Source organism: Panthera tigris, chromosome A2, assembly GCF_018350195.1.
Source record: "Panthera tigris isolate Pti1 chromosome A2, P.tigris_Pti1_mat1.1, whole genome shotgun sequence".
NCBI classification, from domain to species: domain Eukaryota; kingdom Metazoa; phylum Chordata; class Mammalia; order Carnivora; family Felidae; genus Panthera; species Panthera tigris.
This window is the reverse complement of record NC_056661.1, coordinates 137,195,316-137,220,425: the sequence shown is the minus strand read 5'-3', so window position 1 is coordinate 137,220,425 and position 25,110 is coordinate 137,195,316. Positions and strand designations below refer to the sequence as shown.

Here is a 25,110-nt window from a genome sequence, read left to right as displayed (position 1 = left end):
TTTCAGGCCACCAGAGTGGTGTCCCTGAATGCAGAGAGGGGAGAGATGAGCACAAGTGGCTGTCAGGAGCCACTCCCGCACGCCAGGGCTCGACCGGATCCCATCCCAAGCCAATTAAAACAGAATCTTAGTGCAAAACTGAACTAAAGCTTTGAATTTCACAGGAACAACCTGTGTTGATGTATTAGATAACTCTTGGCTTCATGGATTCTTCAGGTCCATGATTGGAAAAGAGAAAACGCTGCAGAAAATAAATTACACTCAGAGAAGGGAAACATGCCCATTACCTTACTTTTCTCCCCTTTCGTATATAGTGAGGAGAATGGTAGAAGGGTTTGGAATCTAACTTTGTCACTTAAGACATTTGGACAATAGTTTAAACATAAATTCAAGGACTTACTTTATATGAAACTCATAGCTTAAAGGACGGAGGAGGTATTTTGAACTTAAAAAAAAATCTCAGAATCCTTTTTTAAAACCACAATCTTAGAATGATGTCCCATTACACAACAATTTAAGAATGACTAGTCTTCCCCCTGTCTCCAACTTGTGTGACTCTGGGTGGTCCCTGGACTGTGTGTTTGGGGAGGGTGGGATAGCATATTTCATGGAACCTCAAAGACTTTTAGGAACCCATTTTGAAAACCATTTATGCATTCCATTAGGCTGTTTGAGTGCTCATAAAGCAAGTTGACAAAGAACCAAGTAATTTGGTCGCTACTTGAGGCAGGATGAGTCACAGAGAATTGTGATGAGAGGCTGGAAAGAACCTTATGATGCAAAGGTGACACGGAGGACTGGAATCATAATAATGACAAAGATGCTGATGTTAAAGTAGTTAACATTTCTCAGGTGCTTACAGATGTTGTAGAGGTTTACGTGAATTTTTTTTACATGAAGAGTTTTACATGAATTAATCAATGTCGTCCTCTCCACAATTCTAATGAAATGGATACTGTTATTTCTATAATATGGATGAGGAAATGAGGCACAGATTGGCTGATTTGTCTAGGTTTGCTAGTAAATGGAGAATCTGCTGTATTCAGACCATAGCTGTCCAGTACGACATATATGTGACAACTTCACTATATTACTCTGCTGCCTTTTCCTAAGTGCTTATAAATGTTTCTCACATTCTATAAAATACTTTCTCTATGATCTTTCACTTCTTCAACTTGACAACAATCGTCTAAGGTAGAGAATTATAAATGAGGTTCAGAGTCCAAAGTCACTCAACAATAATGGGTGTTGCTTTGATTCAAACCTCAATATTTCTGGCTGCCAAGCCCATTCTCATTGGGTCTTTACTGATGTCTCTAGTAGATGTGTCTCAACCTTTGAAGCCCGGCACATTTACCTTATTATAAATTTCCTTGTTTTATAACCAGCCCAAACTACCAGACTACAAACAGCTTGATAATATGAACTGTTCACTTTGCCTATAGCTTCAGTAAATGTTTATCAAATTGAATAATGGACAGGACATTAGAACAGCGCAAGTAGGAGTGGTCAGCACCTCAGAAGGAAGATGGAACCAGGAAGGCAATGAGGAGAGTGAGATTTTAAAGGAGGAGTCTGACCCACTAAACTGTAATGATGCTGGAATTGAATCAAAGCAGATCTTCATTTGGGGGCAGCAAATAAACTGCCATCCTCGCCACCTTATCTTTGGATGTTATTTGAACATTGGGGTTGATTCCAAGCAGGTTTATTGCTTAAACTTATATTGTGAAATTGTTAAAGCGCCGTATAAAATGATCATCTTTAAAAAACAATAATAAAATAAGATAAAATAAAGAAGGAGCCTATTAGATAGGATTCTACTACAAGGGGAATGGCTTCTTAAAGGAGGGGAGGGGTACTAATGCAAAATAGGACAGGATGTTAGGTCTTTGGCAAATATTTGCAAGGCAACTCTCATGTTTTCTTCCTTTGTGCCCTTTAGCTTTTTATCCTAATTAGTATTTAAAGAAGTGGAACACATTCAACCCAACTCATTCATTTCCCTGTATTCAAAATCTTGTTTCACTTTTAAGAACTGTAAATGAGATTAGTAGGAAGAGGCTTTTTGTTTTTATTTATTTATTATTTATTTATTTTAAGACAACCAGTATCTCTGAGAGCTGCCATATCTTTTGAATGATTATCAAAAGAGAAACAAAAAAACAAAAACCAAAAAGAGCTGGCAACTGGGCTACGGTGCTGTTAAGCAAAAGTCAGAATGCCATTACTTATCAGACTGATCAAGAAAAAACGGGAGACTCTCAAAACAGGTCTTTATAACCAACCTGCCCTCTCCTTACACCACCCCCCTAAAATACCAACAACTGGGCAGGCTAAGAGGCCACCCATAGGAAAACATTTCTGGTGAACTTTGGTCATGAATTTCACCCTTCTATTGAGTTATAGATACGAGTTGTTAAAATACCCTAATTTAGGGTTCCTGTATAAAGTGTAGGATAGCTAAGTAAATTTGGATTTCAGATAAGCAACAAATAATATTTTAGTATAAGTATGTCCCATGCAATATTTGGGATATACATCCACAAAGCATTATTCATTGTTTATTTGGAACTCAGATTTAAATGGGCATCCTGTAATTTCATTTGCTAAATCTGGCAACCCTACTCTAACTAGATTTGTTCTTAATACATGTGAGATTGTCATAGAACAGAAACTTTTATATCTTTGTAAGAATATATTTTGTATATTTATAAAAATAAATTCTAATTATGTTAGGAAAACAAACCAAAAACGACTAGGAAAATAAACTTGCATATGCCATGACTTTCAAAGTGATTTTAGTAACAGAAATTCCTTCTCGTTTTTAAAGAGATATTGCAGCTACATGGAAATCGGTTTTAAGCCTTAGATGGGTACTCCCAAGGCTTTTAGTTGTAGACTAAATGAAATTCATTTGTTATTGCAATTCTACCTTGCTATTAACACAGGCATTAGGAAAGCTGTGCCCGCTCAGGGGAATGTAAACAGATTGAGCGGACATGTTTACAGTATCGACAACAGCTGAATGTCACCATCAGGAGATGGTCACTTGTCAGAGCATGATGCTAATATACATCCAACCACCAGCAAATCACAAGCAGTCAGGCACTGGTCAGAACTGAAGTTGGATGCACCTAACAAGTTCAAGACCAAGTACCTTGTGTTTCAAATGGAAGGTTTTCTTTTTTTTTTTTTTTTTCCATTTTTATTACTCCAGAGAATTTGCATAAAGCTAGTGATTATATGGAAGCGCTTGTAAAGCTTTCTTAAAATATACAGTGATTGAACCGGATTTTTAATGATGCTCTTAATGGAAATCAAGTAAATTTCAATGGCCACAAGGACATTAACCATCCTTGAGTATTTTGTTGGTTGAAATCATAATGCAAAACCAGAATATCTTAAATGGTAATTTTCTACAGACTCTCTGTTTAAGGCCTGCTTTCAAGCAGTTATAAATTTTATAATTATATAGCTAGTCATAAGCCATTAAGTTAAAATTAAACTATTGAGTTAAATATCTTTATTATTTTCTGTTTATGATTTTGGTTGGTAGCCTAGCATCTATGTTTCTCAATTAAGGTCCATCATATTATTGACCACGTATTCAGCATCTGCCCAGTGTTTTACTTTGTTTCCTCAGAAAATACAGCAAATTTTTGTGGTTTGATTTATTGTACAGATGAGGGAAGGAAGGGTGCCCAAAGATTCAGGGCTGCTAGTTGCCATCATTAGCCTTCAAATAGAGTCCTTGCTCAAGCCCATGCCGGGTTCACTAACTACACCACACTACTGTTAAAATACATTAATAAATTATTGGCATTATTTCTCTAAGACTTAAATGTGCTTCATTTATAATTCCAAGGCATTCAGTGGTCATTTAGCCTTTAAAAATATACTCTTTTAATATCCTTATCATAAAAGTTCTACCATAGTTCCCTCTTCTTTTATCACAGAATCCAGCCATTTATCCTTTCCTCTTTCCTCCTTTCCTTCCCACTCCCTGTTTCTTTCCTTTTTCCCTCTTTAGACAGATGTCCTTTGGCCAGCGTGTGGTAGACACTTGAGATACAAAGATGAAAGGGGGGAATAGAAAGAAAATAACAAAATTTAATACAATATTAAAGTTAGAAGTAAATAAGTGTGGGAACACAGAATAAGGAGCGACTGGAGACTTATGACAGGTTTCGAAGGAGGGTCTTTATTTGAGCTATTGAAAAGATATTGAATGCATCAGAGTTTTCTGGTGGAGAAGGGGAGGGAGGGGCTCTAGAACAACATGAAAAGTGTGCAAAGACACAGAGGAGTAACTTAGAAATTTTGTGTGGCTGTAGTGTCACTGCACTGAGAAAAACACCTGAAGTAGCCCAGTTGTGAAGGTCTTTGTAGGAGAGAGTCTGATGTTGTCCCTTGGGCTATGAAGAGCCAGTGGATTTTTCTAGTACTTAGGGTTGGAGGCATTGGGAAGCCCCATTAGTGATCACACAGTAGTCTTCAAAGCCATGGCTGGGGTCAGAACTAAGACTTTGGGGATGGGAGGTAGATGAATTCAGTAGACCTTGCTGAAGTGGAATTATGAATAAAGAATTGTACATGACCGTACAATTTGTATTACTTGACATCAGGAAGTAGGTATTATTCTACACTGATGCACTTTTCATATGATCAAAACACATCTCTGCAATACAGGCATATTATTGTGACCTTTCAACTAGAACTCTTTAAAAGCTATAGTTTTCAAACTTAGTTGTTAAACTCACAAAGGGTCTCAGGTCTTTGGAGGAAACTGAAGATGATGTAGGCATTTCTGGATTCAGAGGCTCTCAGTTTGCACAACTTGCTTTTGTATGCACAAAAGCCCAGCACAGAGTTCCGTGACCTCTTCTGTTTCTTAAGTCATGTTGGTTTGACTACCTCTGATTATGCCCCAGAAAAGCACATAAGCAGATGTCTTTAAAAGTAAATGTGTCCAAGACAGGGGCTTGGGACAATTGTGTAATATTCATGCCCTTAGTGTTGGGTCTTTGTGACGGGATTTTGAGTGCTCATTGGACTTTCTGCTTACTTTGGGGTTTGAAGTGCGAATAGTTTTTATATTTCTGACCTTTGCATAATTTAGGTGTACTCTATCATAGTAAACATTTTAAGCTTTATTGTGTGTTGTTTCTTAATATATACGATGAGATAGCTTTGACTAAATATAAGCCATGTAAATCTATATCCATTAATTTGGTGAACGTCTTTAGTCTGCGTAGCATTTAAAGCCAGGTATTTCTCTGCCAGCATGTTCCATTGAAAGGTTCGTTCCAGCTGTGAATGCTGGTTACCGGTTCAGCAAATGCTCCCTTGAGGTCAGTTCAGCAATTGTGCTGTGGTTTTGCTTTGTCCTCTGCTTCCACATTGCCAGTCTGTTGGCTTCCTTTGGCAAATGTAAAACAGTAGGCATTTATGTAAAATCATATAGCTGTAAGACTGACTCAGGAATCAGTGTCCCTAGAGTACAGAGTTCAAGCAAGAGGGCAAATGACACACGTAAAAGGTGAGAGAATTAAGTCATTTCAACCATTGAGGAAATAGCTTTCAGATAAACTTTTTAGAAAATGATGTTTAATATTTACTCTCTATGCAGTGTCTCATGAAGTTAATGATGAAATAATAGCTTATTAATTAAATTTAAGTTTTTTCCCTTGAAATTTCATAAATTCAAAACCCTTTGTGATCCATAGAATTTTCCCTTTTTTCAGATAAAGGGTGATAACGGGTCCTGGTTATGTGCTCAGATTAAGATGAATCTTCTCAGTTCACATGACAAACACTGCTTTAAATTTTGTTTGAAATGTATAAGCATTGTTATATCACTATTTCTGTTGAGCAATATATTTGGGTTATTCTAAAATAAGTGGTTATCCCTGAATTTTCTTTAGATTACCATTCTTTTAGTTTTAGAACTTTAAAATTTTGAAACTACACATTTCATCAAAGTGATCACAGCTATAAAGACATTGTAGAAATATTGTCCTTAAGAAGATAGCATTTATGAAATGATATTTGCCAGTGTAACAGTTACTTCTCATTAAGTACAAAGATGATTTTTTTCAGCGTCTCTTCGAGGAAACTAGCATTGAAAATATTTTTGGATTTCATGTTCTGTGCAGGCTTTACAAACTGAGTTGAAGGCATGGGCTGACGTTTGTCTTTTATAATTAGAATATTTTATTTCTGTACGTTTTCTCTTTGTGTTATTAAAGTACTTTTCTAAAAGAGCTCTAAGGAACAATAACCTTGTTCTGTTGAGACTGTTTAATACACGTTTAATACATGGACAGGAAAAGGTGATGATGGGAGAATCGGGGGCAGAGGTAGGGGGTGGCTTACAGAAAGGTCCTTGCTGAGGGGGAAGGTACTCTGGAGGAACTGAAAGGCTGGTGGATAGAGCAATTGTAGTAAAACATTTGGAAGCTCCTGGTGTGTGTGGAGAAAGGCATGTGTCAGTCATATGGGAAATGTGGGCCAGATATGCAGGGTAGAGAGGTGGCTCTGTGAGCTTTCAAGCCACATTATGGAGAGTCTTGATGTGTGCTTACTCTGCAGTTGGAAGTTCTGTGAGCCTAAGAGTCATGTGATCTATCTTTTGCAGTGTCCTTTCCTGCTTGCCCTGGGCTTTCTGCTCATTTACCCGGGAGAAAATAGTACCTGGTTTTGCCACTCTGGGATAAGGGGGCTTCACATTTTTAAATGATGAGCCTTCTTTAATGATACAAGAGAGAATGGAAGACAAACTTTATTCTAACAATGTGCCTTTACTGATGAAGAAATGAAGGTACTGAGGTGGGGAAGTCTAATGTCTTAGAATTTTCTTTTCAGATGTACATTATAAAAAAATTATGTGAATCTGGGTGTGTTTAGTTCAGGTGTCACAGCAAAAATATGGTTATCAGGTTAAAGTAGTAACCAGGAAACTGGGTGCAGGGCTAAGGTGTTCTTAGGGAGACAAGCCAGGTTCAAGGACTCTTGTGGAAGGGTCAGAACAGTAGTTCTTTGAAGTGCTGCAGCAATTTTCCAGCTTCAGGGGGAAAAAAAAGCAGTTCCATAAATAACTAACTGGTGTCAGAGGATTATTGTAGAACTGCTTAACTTGTTGGAGAATAAACTTTCCAAGCGTGTTAGAAGCATTTACCCATAGATAATGGATATACTCCATTCAAATGATTGTTGGTCTGTTGATAAAAGCAGGTCTTGGAGGATTTCTACTTTTCAACGTTGGTGTAGCTCAAATATTTGTTGTGACAAGGGTGCATTTCTTTAAAATAGTTCTGTAATTCATGCTGTTTAAATTTTTTTTTTAACGTTTATTTTTGAGACAGAGAGAGACAGAGCATGAATGGGGGGAGGGTCAGAGAGAGAGGGAGACACAGAATCTGAAACAGGCTCCAGGATCTGAGCCATCAGCACAGGGCCTGATGTGGGGCTCGAACTCACGGACCTCGAGATCACGACCTCAGCCGAAGTCGGACGCTTAACCAACTGAGCCACCCAGGCGCCCCTCATGCTGTTTAATTTACACGATTCCTTCTATCACTTAGGCTGAAATATTGATGTTTGAACAACTTTGGTGAGAATTTGATGATTTTTCTCTCCCTGAACATTAAGCATGACTTTCTTCTTTTAAGGAAGAAAGTATATTTTTGGCTTAGGAAGAATGTTTTTTTGCTTGAATAGATTTATCAAAACAAGAAAGAAAGAAAGAAAAAGAAAGAAAGAAAGAAAGAAAACAACCCTCTGTACTTATTATAAATATTTGTAGGTGTAGATGTGTACAATTGAAGGAAACATTTTATTATAATACTCTTTTTAACAAATAGGGTTTGTGGTGTTCTGGAGAATATACAAAAATAAGTTAAAGTGCATATATCTTGTCTCAAAATAAGCGTCAAATAATTAAAATAATGTGATTTAGAAGAAGATAACTTTCGCAGACATAGAGATACAAATAGGTTCAAAAGTTACTGACTGAGGTTAGAGTGTAAGTTCTCTTCCTGCCCAATAAAACATCTTTTAAAATTTCCAGTTTCTTAACCTGTTGTCTCATAAAAGATGCTGTCATAAAAGTGCCTGTGATAATGAACTCCTGCCCCTCGTATGTTCGGGAGGGATCTGACCACCTTTGGATGGGTCTATGTGAGAGGAGCAGTCTGGATACGAAGCAGGTCTGGCTTCGTATTTTGGCTATTGTTGCTTAGAATATTTCTAAAGCTCCTTCCTGTTTGCACTTTTCTGCCCGGGGTCTGGTAATGGGAACCCCTGTCTCAAATTCTGAGAAACGGCCCAATTATATGTAAAGATAGCCTCTTCAGAGACCAGTAACACCCTGTAAATCTTTGGAGATAGGGCTGAGCAGGCAGACTTTAGCTGACCTAGCTTACAAAGCAACAGAAGCTATATATGTGGTAACCTGTCTAGCATGTCCAGCTGCTTTATTGCCTCACCCTTAATGGTTTACTTCTCATGATATAGATCATTGACCCTGAGAACTCGTAGCCCTTGGCTAAGTCCCTCAGATTCTGGTGTAACACATTTCTCAAATAGTTTGAACAGCACATGAAGCAAACACGTACTAATTTGAACTTCACCAACATCCTTGATAAAGAAATCAGCCCAGCAGTTACTGGAGAAGATAAAATTGAAAGGGAACATGAATTTAGATGTGCTATTAGAAATATTCCTCTATATTTATTTGAACATTAGCATGAACAAAGGACCGTATCATGCCCATATTTTCTTACCTTACCCTGAACTTTTGTACGGGCTCAGGAGTTACAAGATTATGTTTCTTCAAAAATTGGTTTATAGTTCTGGTTTTTTCCTAAATTAGACTGATCTCACTCCATTTGTGATTCTTAAAGGATATTTAACGTTGCCTTTTCTTTGAAGAATTTGTAGAGAGACATAGAATGTGGTGAATAATTAGCCATCAGAAAGTACCAAGCCTATGACATCGTTTTGAGACTAGGCTAACACAGAGGCTTTGTCTGGGTGTATATTTTAAGCAGCAAGTACTCTTGGACTGTTAGTAGTTTAGTCCCAGTGGATTCTTAACAAAATGTCGGCTGTTCCATTATCTTGTACAAATATTTGGCACTGGAATTCTCTTATTTACTAACTATAAGTAATATAATATTTTTAAACCTCCAATCACCAGGAAAGGAAAAATAAACAACTGACATAGAGATACTTAGCACTGAAAGCTTGCAGAGTTTAGTATTTGACAGGGTAGAGACTGGAGTTTATCATTTATCATTTCATGAATGTAGGCTTTTAATCAAACTTTTTGTTTGTTATAAGTGCTGGATATGTAGTGTGTAGATAGGAGTCAGAAGGCACCGTGTTTTAAAAATATTAAGATGTCCAGTAAAGTATGTTATATTTTGAAATTGTTTTCATTTGCAGGGAGGTGAATCTCAGGTTGTACTAATTTTCCAAGATAAGCGAAGCTGACTTTTCTGGTTTTCAATATTTTGAATGTTTCTTAAGATAAAACGGCCTGAGTTTTTAGTTATAATTTTTTTTAGCTATAAATTAAGAGCGTAGCAGGTTAAAATAATTTTTACAGTGTCTATAATTTTTACTTTTCTCTCAGTGAAATATATTCTTACTGAAAGTGTTCTGTGATACTTGGCTGATTATCCTCTTGCTTGCACAGAGAAACTTATATGACAGTGTTCAAGGAAAACATTAGAATTTTGTTTTAATGTAAAAGTTATTTTCTAGTTGGTATTTATGTAGAAAAACAGTTTGGAAAATAAGTGCCTGGTTTATTTGTGGTAGGTTGGATCTAGGGCTTTTGGTTTCCTTTAGATACTGTATATCTCAGAGTCTTCTCTCTAAAGGTGGAAGGAATGAAGATAGAAGTTTTGCAGTAATAGAATATATTTTCTATAAGATGCTCTTAGTAATCAAAAATATTTTTTCCTCTATTTCTCACTGCTTATAAAACTTAAAACTCCCCAGGGGTGCCTGGGTGGCTCAGTTGGTTGAGCGCCGACTTTGTCTCAGGTCATGATCTCGAGGTCTGTGAGTTGGAGACCCGCGTCGGGCTCTGTGCTGACAGCTCAGAGCCTGGATGGAGGCTGCTTCGGATTTTGTGTCTCCCTCTCTCTCTGCCCCTCCCCCACTCATGCTCTGTCTCTCTCTGTCTCTCAAAAATAAATAAACGTTAGAATAAAATAAAATAAAATAAAATGTAATACTCTTCACATTTAAACACTCAATACATTGATTGCTTTTATGTTTTCATTAGACTGATCAAAGCTGGAAATGAAAATTTAAACATTACTCTCTTTTCCCAAAAGTGAAAATTATTTGGTATTTTATACAAAAATAAATACTACTTTCTTAGAAATTTTATTATTATTGATTGTTAACAGTAAAGAATTAAAGGTACAAAAATCACTTTCATTTATTAGTGCTTTCATAAAAGTTCCATTTAATGAACAGTTAAGCACTCATTGCCTACATGACTCGAGACTTCATTATAAAATTGTAAAATGTGAATAAGAATAAAAATTAATTTTACTATTGGAAAGAAGCTGATCTGACTGACTTAATAGAAGTTCAAAACATAAAAATAAGAGATGGAATTTCTGATATAACTTGTCAAGGATTTTACATAGCCAGTAAAACAGCATTTGTACCTTTAACTAGCCATTATAGATGGACAAAAAAAGGACATTTTTTTTTTTTTGCCATCTTTAAAATTTTGAAATTATTGGCAGTCTTTTTTTTTTCCAGCTGGGAAAGGTCAAAGATGGGAACATAAGGTTTTTAGGTCATTCCCCATCAGTTCAAAGGTAAGAAAAGTTTTATATAAACATATGTGAACATGTCCCTGTGTGCATGTATGTTCATAAGTTGGGGGTCTATTAAATGGTAGATTGTGAGATATCGCTAACACCACCACCAATATCCCTAATATAATAACATGCTATGTGCCAGCCAGTATTGTATGTAAATTCTCCTAACCATACCATGAGGCTTCACTATTGTTATCTGCATTTTACAGATGAGGACATTGAGATCTAGAAAAGTGATTTGCCCAACTATTAAGTAGTAAAGCTGGGATCTGAATCTAGGATGTTTGACTTCAGAACCTGGGCTCTGAAAAACTTAGTGTTCTATTGCCTCTCACTTATGTGAGAATGTGCCTAGCTCCATTTTCTCTTTTTAAAAATAGCGTAATGATGCTCTTGCAATATTTTTTGAGAAGTAAATTATATAGTATAGCATTATATAATTGTATATTACATATTATATAATTATATAAATTATATAGCATGTAAATCTCTGGCACAGTAAATTATTTATGCATGCATATGTGTGTGTGTATGCACTCACATACACATATTTGCATAGCTATATTAGTATACTTGATTTTTTTACACACATTTAATATACTTTTGTGCACTTACAATGTTATATACTCATGTGACTTGAGTATACAAATATATCTCTCTCTCCAGCAAGTTAACTAAAACCAGGCCCCTCTCATTGAATGAAATTGCCCACAAAATAGAATTCTAAGCTTCATAATTTTTTGACTGAAATGAAATATCATGGAAAATAATCCAACTCACACTAATCTGAGAAGACTGTATGTGTGGTTTTAGTGAGCAATGTTCCAGGAGAGATCCGAATTGCCAAACAGGATCTAGTAATACAGAGAGACCCCTGGGTTGGGTCTATAAATCACATTTAAGTATACACTTTTGTATTTTGTTGTAGCACTCCTATTTTAAGCTACTGAAGGTTCATTTAGCAAAAAGATGACAGCACCTGAGCATGAAGTTTCCATTTGCCACCCACCGCCTTTAGTTCCAGTAACCGTGAAGTATAATTGGGCCACTTAAAATTCGCCGCCTGTTTGAAAAACGTTTTCTATGTAGAACATAGAAAATCCTGTCTCCAAGCTTCTTCTCTTTGGTGTCAGGGCTTCAGGGGGACTATTGTTTGTTTTAATTTTGCTTTTATTTGTATCAGAGTGCTTCATGCACATAACTTACAGTTAATTTCATTCTCAAGGCCTTATTACAAGAAATAGTAGTCTTACGCCATCTTCCACTAAGTGGCAGCTGCTCTCAATTTTGTTTTCACAGATTCCCTTGGAATTTACTTCCCCATCTCTAAATCTCATATTTATGTAAATTCTCATTTTTAAAAATTTTTAGCTGTAAGCACTACCCACTGACTTCTTATGCTCAAGAACTTATTAAGATGGAGAACTGGTGCCCTTTCCTGCCCTCATGCCCCAACCTTTCATGCATACTTCCTATCATATCTCAACACGGACGTGTCATAACTCTGGATAGATCAGTGCTTAGGATTAGGACTATGTAAATACTATTCACAGCTGGGCCAGGAAAGTACTGGGCTTAATTTTTCTTTCTGGAATAATACTTTGTTTTTCTTGGAATTAATAACTCTATTTTCTATGTATTTCTGTGTAATTCAACTCTAAACTCCCTCTGGTATAACTGTTCTCTTTATATGTCCAAATATTTGGGGCATTCTATCAATTTTTTTTTTTTTTAAGAAATCTCTCTCAGAACATTCTAGACATGCTCCAGTCTAGGCCCACTGAAGCTTTTGCATCATGGGCTATCCCTTTACTACCATTCTGGGATTTACTTTGTCTCTCTCTTATTTTAGATCCCTGTTTTTTGGATTCCAAGTCATTGCCATTTTCTGTTCAGTCTCTCATTTTAGGAAGCACATCTTTCAGTTGTTTGCTGAAGAGGAGACAATTTTTTGAAGCCTATACGGCTAAAAATGGCTTTATTTGCCTTTTCATGATAATTTTGATTGCTATGGAATTATAGGTTAGAAATCATTTTTTCCCTAGAATGTTGAGGACATTCCTCCACTGCCCTTTTGCTTCCGGTATTCTACTGAGAAAGCCAATGCTTATTTTGGTTCGACTGGAGTTTTGAACCTTTGTGGAAAAGGTGTGTAAATTTGAACTTCAATTCTTTTTTTTAGTACGGTACTTTATCCTCTACTGTATCCAGTGTCCCTAGTCCTGACACTCTGTTTTACTGTCTCCAGACATGAATGAATATCCCCAACTTCCGTATGGGTGGGGTTGGGTAGTCACCCAGCTACCTGGTGTGGGGAAAGGGACCTGAGGGGTCTCACTTCTTCCTAAACAGGTTTGCAACAAGTCATTCTTTAGCTCTACCTTCATCCACTTTCAGTGGTATCCCAGCTGCCAATATCTGAGCATTTGGGGGACCCTGTTGTTTTCAAATTTCTCCACTAGGTTACGACTCAGCTTTTGGGGGACTGTTGATAAATTTGTACATTTCCAAACTATGCTTGTTGCTATCTCCTTTTCCTTTACCTCTGGGAATATACCTTTTTTAAAAAAAATGCCCCTCCCCCTTTTTTTTAGTGAAATTTCAGGAGGGAGAAGGGATAGGGACATGTATTTATTAATCTGCTTTCTTTAGGGGGAAATCCTGGGGTGGATGGTATCAGGGAACCAAATCATTTTTATAAATAAATGTTTTTTTAGGAAAGGACTTCCTTGAGATTTTACTATTTTGTCTGTATACATATAATGAGATGAAATAACCTTTAATAGGGAGGAATAACTCTCCTTTGTTTCTCTTGGGGGATGCATTTACCCACAAGTCACCAAGGGCTTAAATAGGAAGGTGGGATTTGATGTCCTTCTCTTCCTCCTCAAATATTTCCAGTGGACAAAGGGAGTGGTTAACCCTATGCCATTCTTCCCATATTGTGGATATTGTGGCCAATCTTAGTTTAAAATAACAACTTGATTTCAGTCCTTTTTAAAGAGAAGTTGGGTTCCCCACCCACTACTTCCTCCTTGGCTTCCTAATAGAGATGTTTGGAAAAATACCAGCTATATTCGCATTAGATAGGGATTTCAGTAAAGATTTTGTCAAATAGCTTGTAGGATTAGACATCCTTTAGTGGGAGTGCCGCTGATAAAAGGAAATGAATCATGTTATTCACCATCCTCCTCTGATCCTAGCACATCTACTCAAGAAATAGGCCTTGAGTACGTGCACTATCCCAGTCAGTATGTTAAGTATTTAAGCCAGAATGATACGTCTTGTCCTCATTGAGTTTATACTCTACTAGGTGCTATGGTACGGTTACTAATAGCTGCTATTTAGGGAGTGTTTACAACCCAAGAACACTTTACCTGATTGAATCCTTAGCACAACACCGCAAGGTTATTTTTAACATTCTCATTTTACAAATGAGGAAACTGAGGCTTAGTGGTTTGCCCACATTCATCCAATTGATACGTACATGAGCCAGAATCTGGAGGCCAAGTCTATTTTATTTCAGATCCCATGTTCTTCTCATTTGTCTCGTTTAGAAAGAGTCAACAAAGCAACTTCACATACAGTGTTTTATTTGATCTTCTTTTATCTAACCTAGGGAGGGCTCTCAGTTCTTAGCTGACAGTAATTACCCTCAGCCTGAGAGATTTGGTTAAAAAAAGTCACTAATTAATTGCATATTTTGGGGTGTGTGTCCTATTGCCCGCTTGCCTTATTTGATGCAGTTTTCTTTTTTTCATGAACATATGCTGAGAGATAAAGCTTATCCATAGAACACAAATTTTGGTTGAGTTACAGTAGATGAACTTAGCTATTTTAAGGAACTCTGTATTGGATCAGGTTTAAAGCAAATAAAATAGTTTGTCATGCAAATGATCGCATTCTGAATTTTTTTTTTTTTTTTGTATAAACACACAGCTTCACATTCTTCATTTGTCGAAAATGTTCAGTTGTTGGTAGCTGAGGAAAGCTCCTCTCATTTAGCTTCATTAAATCGTCCCAATTGTTTAAAGGCACACCGGATTATCATATAGTAACCCACAAAAAAAGACCATAGTAAAACAGAAAGGCAACATTTAAAATTTCTTTAAATGTGTAAGCAGAAGTCAAGGGGAGTCAAACGTCAACAGGAAACAGTTCGAATTAGAGAATCTCAAGGAAATCTGAAATTGGTCTTTTTCATTGGTAAACTATTATTCCCACCAAACATTTATTGACTAGTTGCTGTGTGACAGGTACTGCTCAGGTACGGGGCATAAGATAATGTTTAAGAACAAGATCCCTGCCAGGGGCACTTGGCTGACTCTGTCCATTAAGCGTCCAACGCTTGGTTTCTGCTCAGGTAATGATCTGAGGGTTCGTGGGTTCGAGCCCCATGTTGGGCTCCTTGCTGACAGTGCGGGGCCTGCTTGAGATTCTCTCTTTCCCTCTCTCTCTGTCCCTCACCTGCTTGTGCTCTATCTCTCTCTCTCAAAATAAACTTAAAAAAAAAAAAAAAAGAACTAGATCCCTGCCAGGCAGAACCAATAATCAAATAGTTAATGAACACTGTGTCTTACGTGTGAAGCACCTCACTGGTTTAAAAGCCAAAGCCTCTGAGGCCTGATGTACCACAGTGGGAACCCTGCCATACATGGAGGGAAGGAGAAAAGCAAAGTGGTAAAGAATGAGAGAGGAAATGCTGGAGAACCATAATGAGGAAAAAAACGGGTCACGTTGTAGGTAATGCACTTCCTCTACGGCAAGGAAGGACAAGTCAATATTGGATTGCATTTCACACACTGGTTCAGAATAACATTTGTATAATGTTTTGCAAATTTAAAATTAAAACATTTTTCAAACCACCCTCCCATCAACCTTGATGATAATAGCAAAGAAGGCTTTATTTCATCTTGACCATACAGATGAGCAAACTGAAGTCAGGCCAGTTTAATGATTTGCCAGAGGTCACAGAGTGTGTTCAGATCTGGGTTTGAACTTCAGTCTTCCGACTCCAAATTCTGAGCTCTTCTCAAGTTTCAGGAAGGAGATGAGAGTAGCTGGTTGGTCTGCAAACTAGATTGGCGCAGACCACCTCACCCAGGCGTGTGCAGGGGGATGGTAGATGTAGACGTTCAGGAGAGACACAGGCTAACGCCGTCAGGGGAGATATGCACATGTTCCCAATACTGTCGAGGACAATGGAGGGCTTTTTAGTGAAATGTGACACGTATGTGCACTTCATACCATAGCAAAGGTCAGCAGGAGCCATTGCTTTATTCTTTGCTACCTTTGTTCTGTTGAAATTATGGATTAGCAGATGCCTCACTCAGGTCCAGCCCTTAAACAAAATACTGGCAGAGGGATTCTCTGGTCAATAGTCAATCTGAGGATGACCATCTAAGACTCAGAGCTCACCGAAAAAGAAAAAGTAGGAGTAAATGGGGTTGATCTCTCTTTGTTGTGTTCACAATGGATTTGGCATTTAACATTTTCCTTGGAATTAGAAGACTAGATGTGTGAGGCCAATACAATGACAACAAAGCAAAGGCATCTGACCATGAGGCTGCAACGTTGTTTGTAAAAAAAAACAACAACAACATATATATGTATAATTTGAATTAAATTTTAGATTTAATTTAGTTCAAGGAGGTTTTACAATGTTGATGAAATGTGCGTTTTCAATCTGAAGCTGAAATAAATCTTTGCTCCCGAGTATAAGTAGAATAAAGACAGAAGTATTGTTTTATATGAAAGAACTTGCATCCAGTGACATCATCGGAAATCTGAAAAGATAAAATAATTTTAGAGTTTTCCCAGAGTTAAAGCAGTGTCCAACTTATGTGGACTTCTTCTTTCTCATGATAGATAATCTCAGTTTTGAGTTTTTAATAAGCGATTGTTTTAGTTATATAGGCTTTATTTATGTATTCCTGGAGATGCTTAGGTCATCATGTTGCTAGCCCATTGTAATGCTCACCATAAGAAATCAGAGGTGCTGGCGTGTGAGTAGTTACTACACTGTTTGGATCCGTAGGCTTGGCACAGTTACCCAGGTATTACAAGTATTGCTTACATCTGGGCACTTTGCCCTGGGTTCTGTGCTTGGGGCCCTTCTGCTGGCCCTTCACTGGCCAGTGACTCCAGGAGGCAAGAAACAAGAGAAGCGACTCAAGTGGAATTTAAAAGGATATAAAATCAATCCAGAAATCTGCCTGGTGATCTGCAAGGCAAAGTAAGGTTATCTCCTGACAAGCAACAGTGTCCATGTCTATGTTTTATTTTAGAGATGTCTTGCTTTTCAGGGCTGCTTTGGTCTTCATTGTAACCTAACATCAATTTTGAAAAGAGTTTAGATTACGGATTTGAGAAAACAAGAATATCCCATGGTATAATTTTTCTCTAGAGTCTTACTCTCTTGCAGGGTCTTCTAAAAAGTAGAAAAAATTGATCTAGTATACAATTATTGAATATTTGCTCTTTGTAACATAAGGGGAAAATGTAGTATTGTTTGTGTCTAGAAATCTCTTAAGTAAGCCATGAAAGAGAGTTTACAGAAAAACTGACTTAGAGTACTGTGTTCACAAACTTTCTTCTGATCATCATTGTAAGGCTAAAATCTTTAAAGTAAGGCAATGAGATTTGAGTAGATTGATGCTGACCAGGAGTACTGCATATATTGAAAACAAAAGTGCTAAAATGGAATACCTGAACAAATATCACTTTATCTTTTGAACCAATTTTTATTTTCAAACCATGTTATGATCTACGAGATTATGCAGCTACATATTCTTTATTTTTTTATATGAAAGAAGCAAATTAAAACTAGTAGCAGTGACTGATGTCTTTAAATAACAGGGATATATCCTGGAAGTAGTAGAAAATCAGCTCAGTTTTCGAGATTTCTTATTTCCTCCTCCCCTTTCTTGGCAAAAGTGATGAGCAAAGAAGCTCAGTGCTCAAGTGTTGATGGCTCACAATCCTGTATCAGCCCATCCCTGCTACCATGCTAGCTCAGCAATTGTTTTATTTAGCAATTTTTTTTGTTATCACACCTTTGCTTTCCTGCAGGTCGTTTTTTACAAAACAGCCAGAATTATGTTTTTATAATGTACGTCAGATCTTGTCACATGCCGCTGGATTTTGATTACACTTTGAATAAAAGCCAAAATCCTTTTTACTGCCCATGAAGATCTGGCTCTTTATGCTCCTCATCGTGGTCTACTTACACTCCCTGCACCCACCCTGCCTCCTTCTGTACTCCAGTTACCAGGGAATTTTTAACGAAGTAGCGTGCTCAGATAGGTGACCTTGCACTTAATAGTTCCCCTTCCTGGATTGCTTTTCCACGAATCTTATCAGCATTGCCTTCTTGTCATTACTGACTCTTCCTAAAAATCACCTTCCTAGAGATCACCCAGTCCAAGGCAGCTCCCAGTCTCTTACAGTGATATCACTCTGCTTTGTTTTCATTTCTTCTATTATATAACAAATCTTTATTGAGCACCTGCTTTGTAACAAGGGACACAGTAAAGTTCCTGCCCGTAAGGGAAATGTCATTCCAGTAACGGGGGTTAATCACTAATCATCACTACCGGGGACCCCCCACCCTGACCCAGTGACGTAAGATGCAGAAAGCGCTGGTATTGTTTTATTTCTGCTGGAATTTAGTGAAGGGAGCTTTTAGACAGCCCTTTCTTTCTCACACTTTTACCTCCTATTTCTGCAACGGTACCTCCACAATGGGAGAGGTGTCAAGGTATGGCTTAAGGGACACAACTGCGAGGGTCTTAGCCCTCCAGAATTCGCTGTACACATTCTTGAGCAAATCGCACTGCCTACTTTCTGCATTATTTTCTCACTTACAAAATGAGGTAGTCCTATCCATTTCACAAGGTGTTTGAGTGAATTCATCATGAAAGTACTTGATAAAATAGAGCACCAGCCAAACGGCCCATGTACGTGAGTTGTTGGACGTTGTCTGCAGATTTCTCTAAATTTGCTGACACGTCTCCCATCTACTCCCAAGGGAGCTTCTTGACTATATGCCTCTGTTTTCTTGTCCACTGGATAAACAATGCTGAATAATATTTAGCTTGTGTCTAATGACTGCATCTCGTTTTGATTCTATCCTAACAGCATTAACTGTTTGTTCTCCTACAGTACTTTGGAAGTTTGCTCGTCATTTTCTGTGTGGAACTGGCTTGCGGTGTTTGGACGTATGAACAGGAGATTATGGTGAGTTCAAAGTGGGATACAGTTACAATCTGGACAATCTCTAGTGCAGACTTCTAAATCACATACTTTGGAGTTATTTAGGCACATGATTATTAATTTGAATGTTTATACTATATGATAACAATGATGGTCCCAATACCTCTGAAAATTAACATTTTCTTGTCTGTGTCTAAAGCATAGTTCCAAATCATAATTTGTAATGTTTTATTTGCTGTACTATATGTCTTTAATTCCACAGGTTGCTTAAACATGGATACAACAGACTACAAATAATAGGTGTCCTAAAATAATTGTGCCAACTTCTGAGTGTGTAATAGGAAAGATTTGTGTTTGCAACAGGATCTGGGAGAGCTTGGAAATCTACATGTAAGCCTCAGAAAATGCCCACTGCAGCTGTATGCTGATGAATAGGAAGCATGCAGCTTCTATTCGCAACAAGCTGAGCCATCTTCTACTTTAAGAATTATATTTGAAGAGTTGCTGTGTGTTTACTTCAGCCTAGAAACACTCTGCTAGTTTGAGACTTGGCTACCTGAAAACCGCTCTGAAGCATTTTTTTTCTTTCATTTTATCAACTGAAAAACTTTTATAGCTATGAATGAGAGAAGGAACAAGGGTCAGAGTCTCTGTCTTCAGATTTTACCAGTCTTGCTTGGTTAATCACTTGCTCCTCACCCTTGCACAACACTAGGCATTATTACTTTTTTAACGTTTGCCCACGTCATTGATGAAAATTGGTGCGTTTATCGCCAATGAGGTTGAACATCTCTGCATATTTGATTGCTGGCTGTTTTCATGGTGGCAGGCCAGATTTTTCCACTGCGAGCATCTTGGAGTAATTCTGTTTCAGGAAGATGATGTTTTTCAACAAGTAGTCCTTGGACTGTCTACAGCAGGAGTCACCCAGGGCAGTCTTTAAAATGCACATTATAGGGCACTAGGCCAGAATAGAGGGGAAAGCAGAGGAAGAAACGGCAGCACCAGGCATCCACATTTGTGACAAGTTCCCCAGGTGAATCCTCAACATTTTAACATTTAAGAGCTTTTAAAAAGAGAGAGGTTATTTTGTATTTATTTCAGAGAGGCATTTCAGCAGTTGTGTAATAAAATAGACGTGTTTTGGTACCGATACAGTTGTTGAAGATTCTGTGGTGAATCTGTTACTGTCCTGTGAGACTGTTTTGAATCCTAAGCGGTAATTAGAGACTAATGGGTCCTTTGCATATGCTAATTTGCATGTAAACGATGCTTTGGCACAACCGCCTCTCTGAACCCCTCCGAAAACAGTAGTGCTTCCCCTGTCTGACAGCTCTTAGTAAGAAGAGAGAATTTACGATGATTTTTTTTTTTCTGTTAAAAATTGAAAAGTCAGGGCAGGTTCTAACTAATTTTAAGAAAGTTAAAAACTTTCTTTAAAACGAAATCTCCTATTAAAATAGGAATGTTCTTGCTGTCTTTGAGAATCACGTTTTCACTCCATCCCTAGAAACATTGTATATTTAGGGGAGTGAAAGAGTAGTTCTTCCAGACTCAGTTTCTATGCTTTATTGATAAAGAGATGTTCTCTTCCAATTTTTTTCTTTCTTCCCAAGATACATATATCTTCTTGACATTCAAGCAATAGATAGTAGTTGTATAATTAACCTTTGATCCCGTCAGCTCAGCTTTTGATCATGTTCTTTTTGATAATTAAAGGTTTTTAGAAATAAGTTTGCTCTCTATGGATTTTAAAATGGTTTGTATAGTTCTTATGTCATACTAATATTTGATAAATCTCCCAAGTTATAACAAATATGAAATGAATTAATTTAAGGTATGTGAAAGTAACTGTTTTGATTCTAATATAATCTAATTCTAGAAGATACTTTCTTCTGTTGTGTTAAGGGACAATCGCCACATACCTTCTTGGTGTCATAGTGGTACTATATGGATGCACACCGCCATTTCAGTTGAGTGCGTACATCACTGTTTGCTTATTCAAATCTTCCCCACTAAGTCATCAGGATAGAGCAGGGGTTGTTTGGGCTGTTTAAAAGAGAAACGTGGAAAATGGTTCTTTGGAAAAAAAGTTTGTCAGAATTTTTTTTATTGCTTTTGCTCTAATAGCAGTGTGAAAGAAAAGTGCCATTAAAGTTTATTAGCTGCCAAATTTTGCAGAACCCAGCCTTTGCATAGAATGGGCTTTGTGCTCTTAGCTGTTCCATGCAAGGAGCCAATAACTGTGTGTTTTCCTTTATGGCCAAATCACAGTATGTTGTGCCAGAACCTCAGTGATCTCTGTTTCTTGCCATATTTGGTCTCAGATTGATTGTGGTCACAAGAGGGAAACAACTTATATTTATTTTGTAAAATAAAATTTAAAATAAGACTATCCTGATAACCAAATCAAGAGATTTGACGTCAGTCTGTTTCCCTGTTATTTCTGTTGCTTATACATAGTTACCTCCTATTCGTTCTTTCTCTAGAAAAATCAATAATATTAACTGTTTCAGATTACAAATTTCTAGAGAATTTATTTCCTTTCTATGTATATTATGTTCAAAAGCATATGAAATAATAACTTATAGTGAGTAGCCTGAGTTTTGGTTTAGTTACCTGAAATATGTCGAAACCGTGCGAACATGGAGTATACCTGGTCAGACCATTTTTCGGGGGGAACAGAGTTGTGTGCCCCAGTGTTGGCATGTTTCCTTTTATATGCACATTTCCAAGTATGAAAAAAGAAAAGTAACAAAGGAAAACAATGAAGAATTTCTGTGGTCAGGAATTTTGAAACTACTTCTATTGGTATTACTGTCTTTTAAAAATAAGATTTCAAAACAGTCCTAATCTTGAGTTAGCGTCAAGCTCGTTTGGCTAAATTTGGCCTGTATTACCCGATAGATCGGATATGGATATCTGTCCAGTTTCCCAGTTACGTATTGTAAACCTAATACCACATGTGTGGTGAGGCTATGATGTGTATGCATCAGTTTCTCCCCTGGCATTGTAGATAAAGCACTGCATGATATGCTGACTAGGTTTCTGGCCAACTGTTGGGTTGTGTACCTGAAGCTGTCATGATTAAACACTCTGTTAAGGGAGACTGTGCTAGGTGACTGGGGGCAAGAAGCACAAAAAGCGCTTTAATCTGAGAGGTTTTCTTTCTAAAATTCTAGCATGCACCCGAAACCCAATGTTTGGAAAGATAGTTACACACTTAATCCATAGTGAAGCTTGACTTGAGCTGAATTCTTTTCCTTCTTAATTCTTATCCCATTATTTTAGTGCTATAACCTGCAGTCACTTCAAAGACCAACTCCATAGCATTCTGAAATCAAATCAGAGGACTTTTCTGGGCAAAGATCATTTGTTATGAGGAGCTCTTTAGCTGGATCTGTAGGATCTACAGTAAACTGCTTGTTTTGTGACTTTCTAATGCTTGATATTAGCATTAAATGATTTTGCTTTTCTTTCCCTTGCTTGATGTAAAGAACTTCCTCATTTACTGCAAACATCTACACATAGAGATTGTTTAATACGTAGCTAATAACCTTGAGCTTAATTTAGGCCACAAATATAAGTTTAAAATAGCATCTGTTAATTGCAGTACATTCCAAGTATGTGTATGAGTCTGTGAGTGATTGTATTTATGAATATGTGAACGTTTGTGTTCCTGTATGTGTGTGTTTGTGTGTTCCAGCTGTTGATATTTTGTTTGTTATCTCCAGGTTCCAGTACAGTGGTCAGACATGGTCACTTTGAAAGCCAGAATGACAAATTATGGCTTACCTAGATACCGGTGGCTTACCCACGCTTGGAATTTTTTCCAGAGAGAGGTAAGTGCTACAGTGTCTGAGGCAGAGGGTATGGAATAAATGGCACACTTTCAAAACAAATGTTCAAAGCTTTGGCTTTGGTCATTTTCTCTGTGCTGAAAAGTGAAGCCTATGATTCAGTTACCCTGGGTGGAATTCTTTACTGAGAAATACCTTAAGTAACTCCATGCCCTTCTTTTCTTCCTGTGTGTACCATTTTTCCCTTCATTTCACATGCTTCACATATATTTTAAGAATTTCTTAAGAGCCATGTTGCTAACCTACTGTGAAGTTTTATGAGAGTTTCTTGATATATATCCAAGTTTTATTTGAATACATAATTTTTCACGACCTTTAGGGCTGTCTTTATTTTTAAACAGTTAATTTTTTAAAAAATAATGGTTCTTATTGGGGAATTAAGCATCAGTATATCATTGAGAACATAAGCTTTGGGGCACCTGGGTGGCTCAGCCGGTTAATCGAACGTCTCTTGATTTCAGCTCAGGTCATGATGTTGCAGTTCATGGGAAGGAGCCCTGTGTCAGGCTGTGTGCTGACAGCATGGAGTCTGCTTGGGATTCTCTCTCTCTCTCTCTCTCTCTCTCTCTCTTTCCCCCTGCCTCATGCTCTCTCTCTCTCAAAATAAAGAAATAAACAATTTTTTTAAGAAGCATGAGCTTTCTAGTCAGATCTTGGTTCAGATTCTGGCTCTGCTCCTTAATATTACATGAGCTTCTCTCATTTACTTAACTTCTTTAGCCTCAGTCTCCTCACCTGTAAAATAGGGATAATAAAATGACCTGCCTCCTTGGATTGTTGAGAAGAATAAATGGGATCTTAAGCTTGATCTCATTTAGCTCAAGGTTATTAACTATAGCATTACAAAGCACAGACACTTTCAGCTTTTCTTACCTAACTTCCATAAAGCCCCATAGATATCATCTTCTCAAACACAGACTATATTTAGATGCTTAAAATTCGGTGACTTGAAGTTAACCGCTGATCTTGCTTCAAACCAAGCTCTCTGCCCACGCAGTTTTCTTGTGATTGGAGATGCTGGGGTGACCAAGTATACCTGTTTCCTTTCATTTCCTTTAGAGCTGGGCCACAACTCATGTGAGAGGCAGCGTCTTCCATGATAGATATCCAGCTTTCTGCTCAGTTCCTCTGTCTGGAATATGGGCAGAGGTTCAAGTACAGGATAATCTCCAAATTTGGCTCCTTGTGTCACAGTTGTCGAGATGGTGAAAATTATCATAGTGACACAGATTTCCTATTTATTTAAATGCTTCCTGACTTTGTTTGTTTACTGTTCATTTGTACTAAAGGCAACGTGAAGGGAAAAAAGGTGAGGCCTTAGGGAATTTATGTTAAGATGTGTTCAGCTACTGCCCTGGGTGGAAGCTGTCCAGAGCTCCTTATGTTCTGGGATTTCTGATGTAGACCAAGATAAAACAGGCTAGAAAGCAAGGTGAGTTTTTTCCCAGTGGCACAAAGAGGGGCTTTACTTAGGTAGACGAAGTAATGATAGTACATGTTTTTAGCTTTGTTGCCTGGTAAGTTCCCTCCTCTGTATCATAGGCCCAGTTCACCCGAAAGGAGATGGCAAAGATCTCTGGGCACCCCGAAAGAGTCTTTTAAAGCCCCTATGTGTTAGTTTGCTAGGGCTATGGCCATAATAAGTTACCACTGGGGGCTTGAATAACAGAAATGCGTCATCTCACCGTTTGGAAGGCTGGAAGTCTGAGATCGAGGGGTGCAGGGGTGACTTCTTCTGAGGCCTCTCTCCCAGGCTTGTAGACAGCAGTCTTTTCCCTGTGTCTTCACGTCGTCTTCCTTTTGTATGTATCTGTGTTCAGATTTCCCCTTCTTATATGGATGTAAGTCATATGGGAGTAGATCCCACCTTTATGACCTTCTTTTAATTTAATTACACCTGTAAAGGTCCTATCTCCAAATGTGGTCACATTTTGGGGTGAATTTTGGGAAGGGAGAACACATTTCAGCCCATAACACCCCTCTCCCAAAATAAATTGTAGAGCTAAAAGTGACCTGGTGGGGCCCCAGTTTTTCTGACCCTCATTCAGTGCAGTTCTATGCATGTACCTCATTTTAGTGGACTCTCACTCAAGCCTTAGTGATCTTTATTTCATATATTTTTTAAAAACTCATTTTTAAAGGTGTATTTACTTATTTATTTTAACTTAATGGTTGGAGTACAG

At 37.6% G+C, this 25,110-nt stretch overlaps 1 protein-coding gene across 2 annotated transcripts in view; it reads left to right on the top strand.

Annotated features, from left to right (window-relative positions):
• The window catches only part of TSPAN12 (tetraspanin 12), a 63,692-nt gene that overhangs the window by 16,351 nt on the left and 22,231 nt on the right, over nt 1-25,110 (top strand). For both annotated transcript variants that reach the window (XM_042970719.1, XM_042970711.1), the window contains 2 exons: nt 19,017-19,091; nt 22,802-22,909. In XM_042970719.1, coding sequence (XP_042826653.1) covers nt 19,017-19,091; nt 22,802-22,909 — 183 coding nt within the window. The remainder of the gene's footprint in view (nt 1-19,016; nt 19,092-22,801; nt 22,910-25,110) is intronic.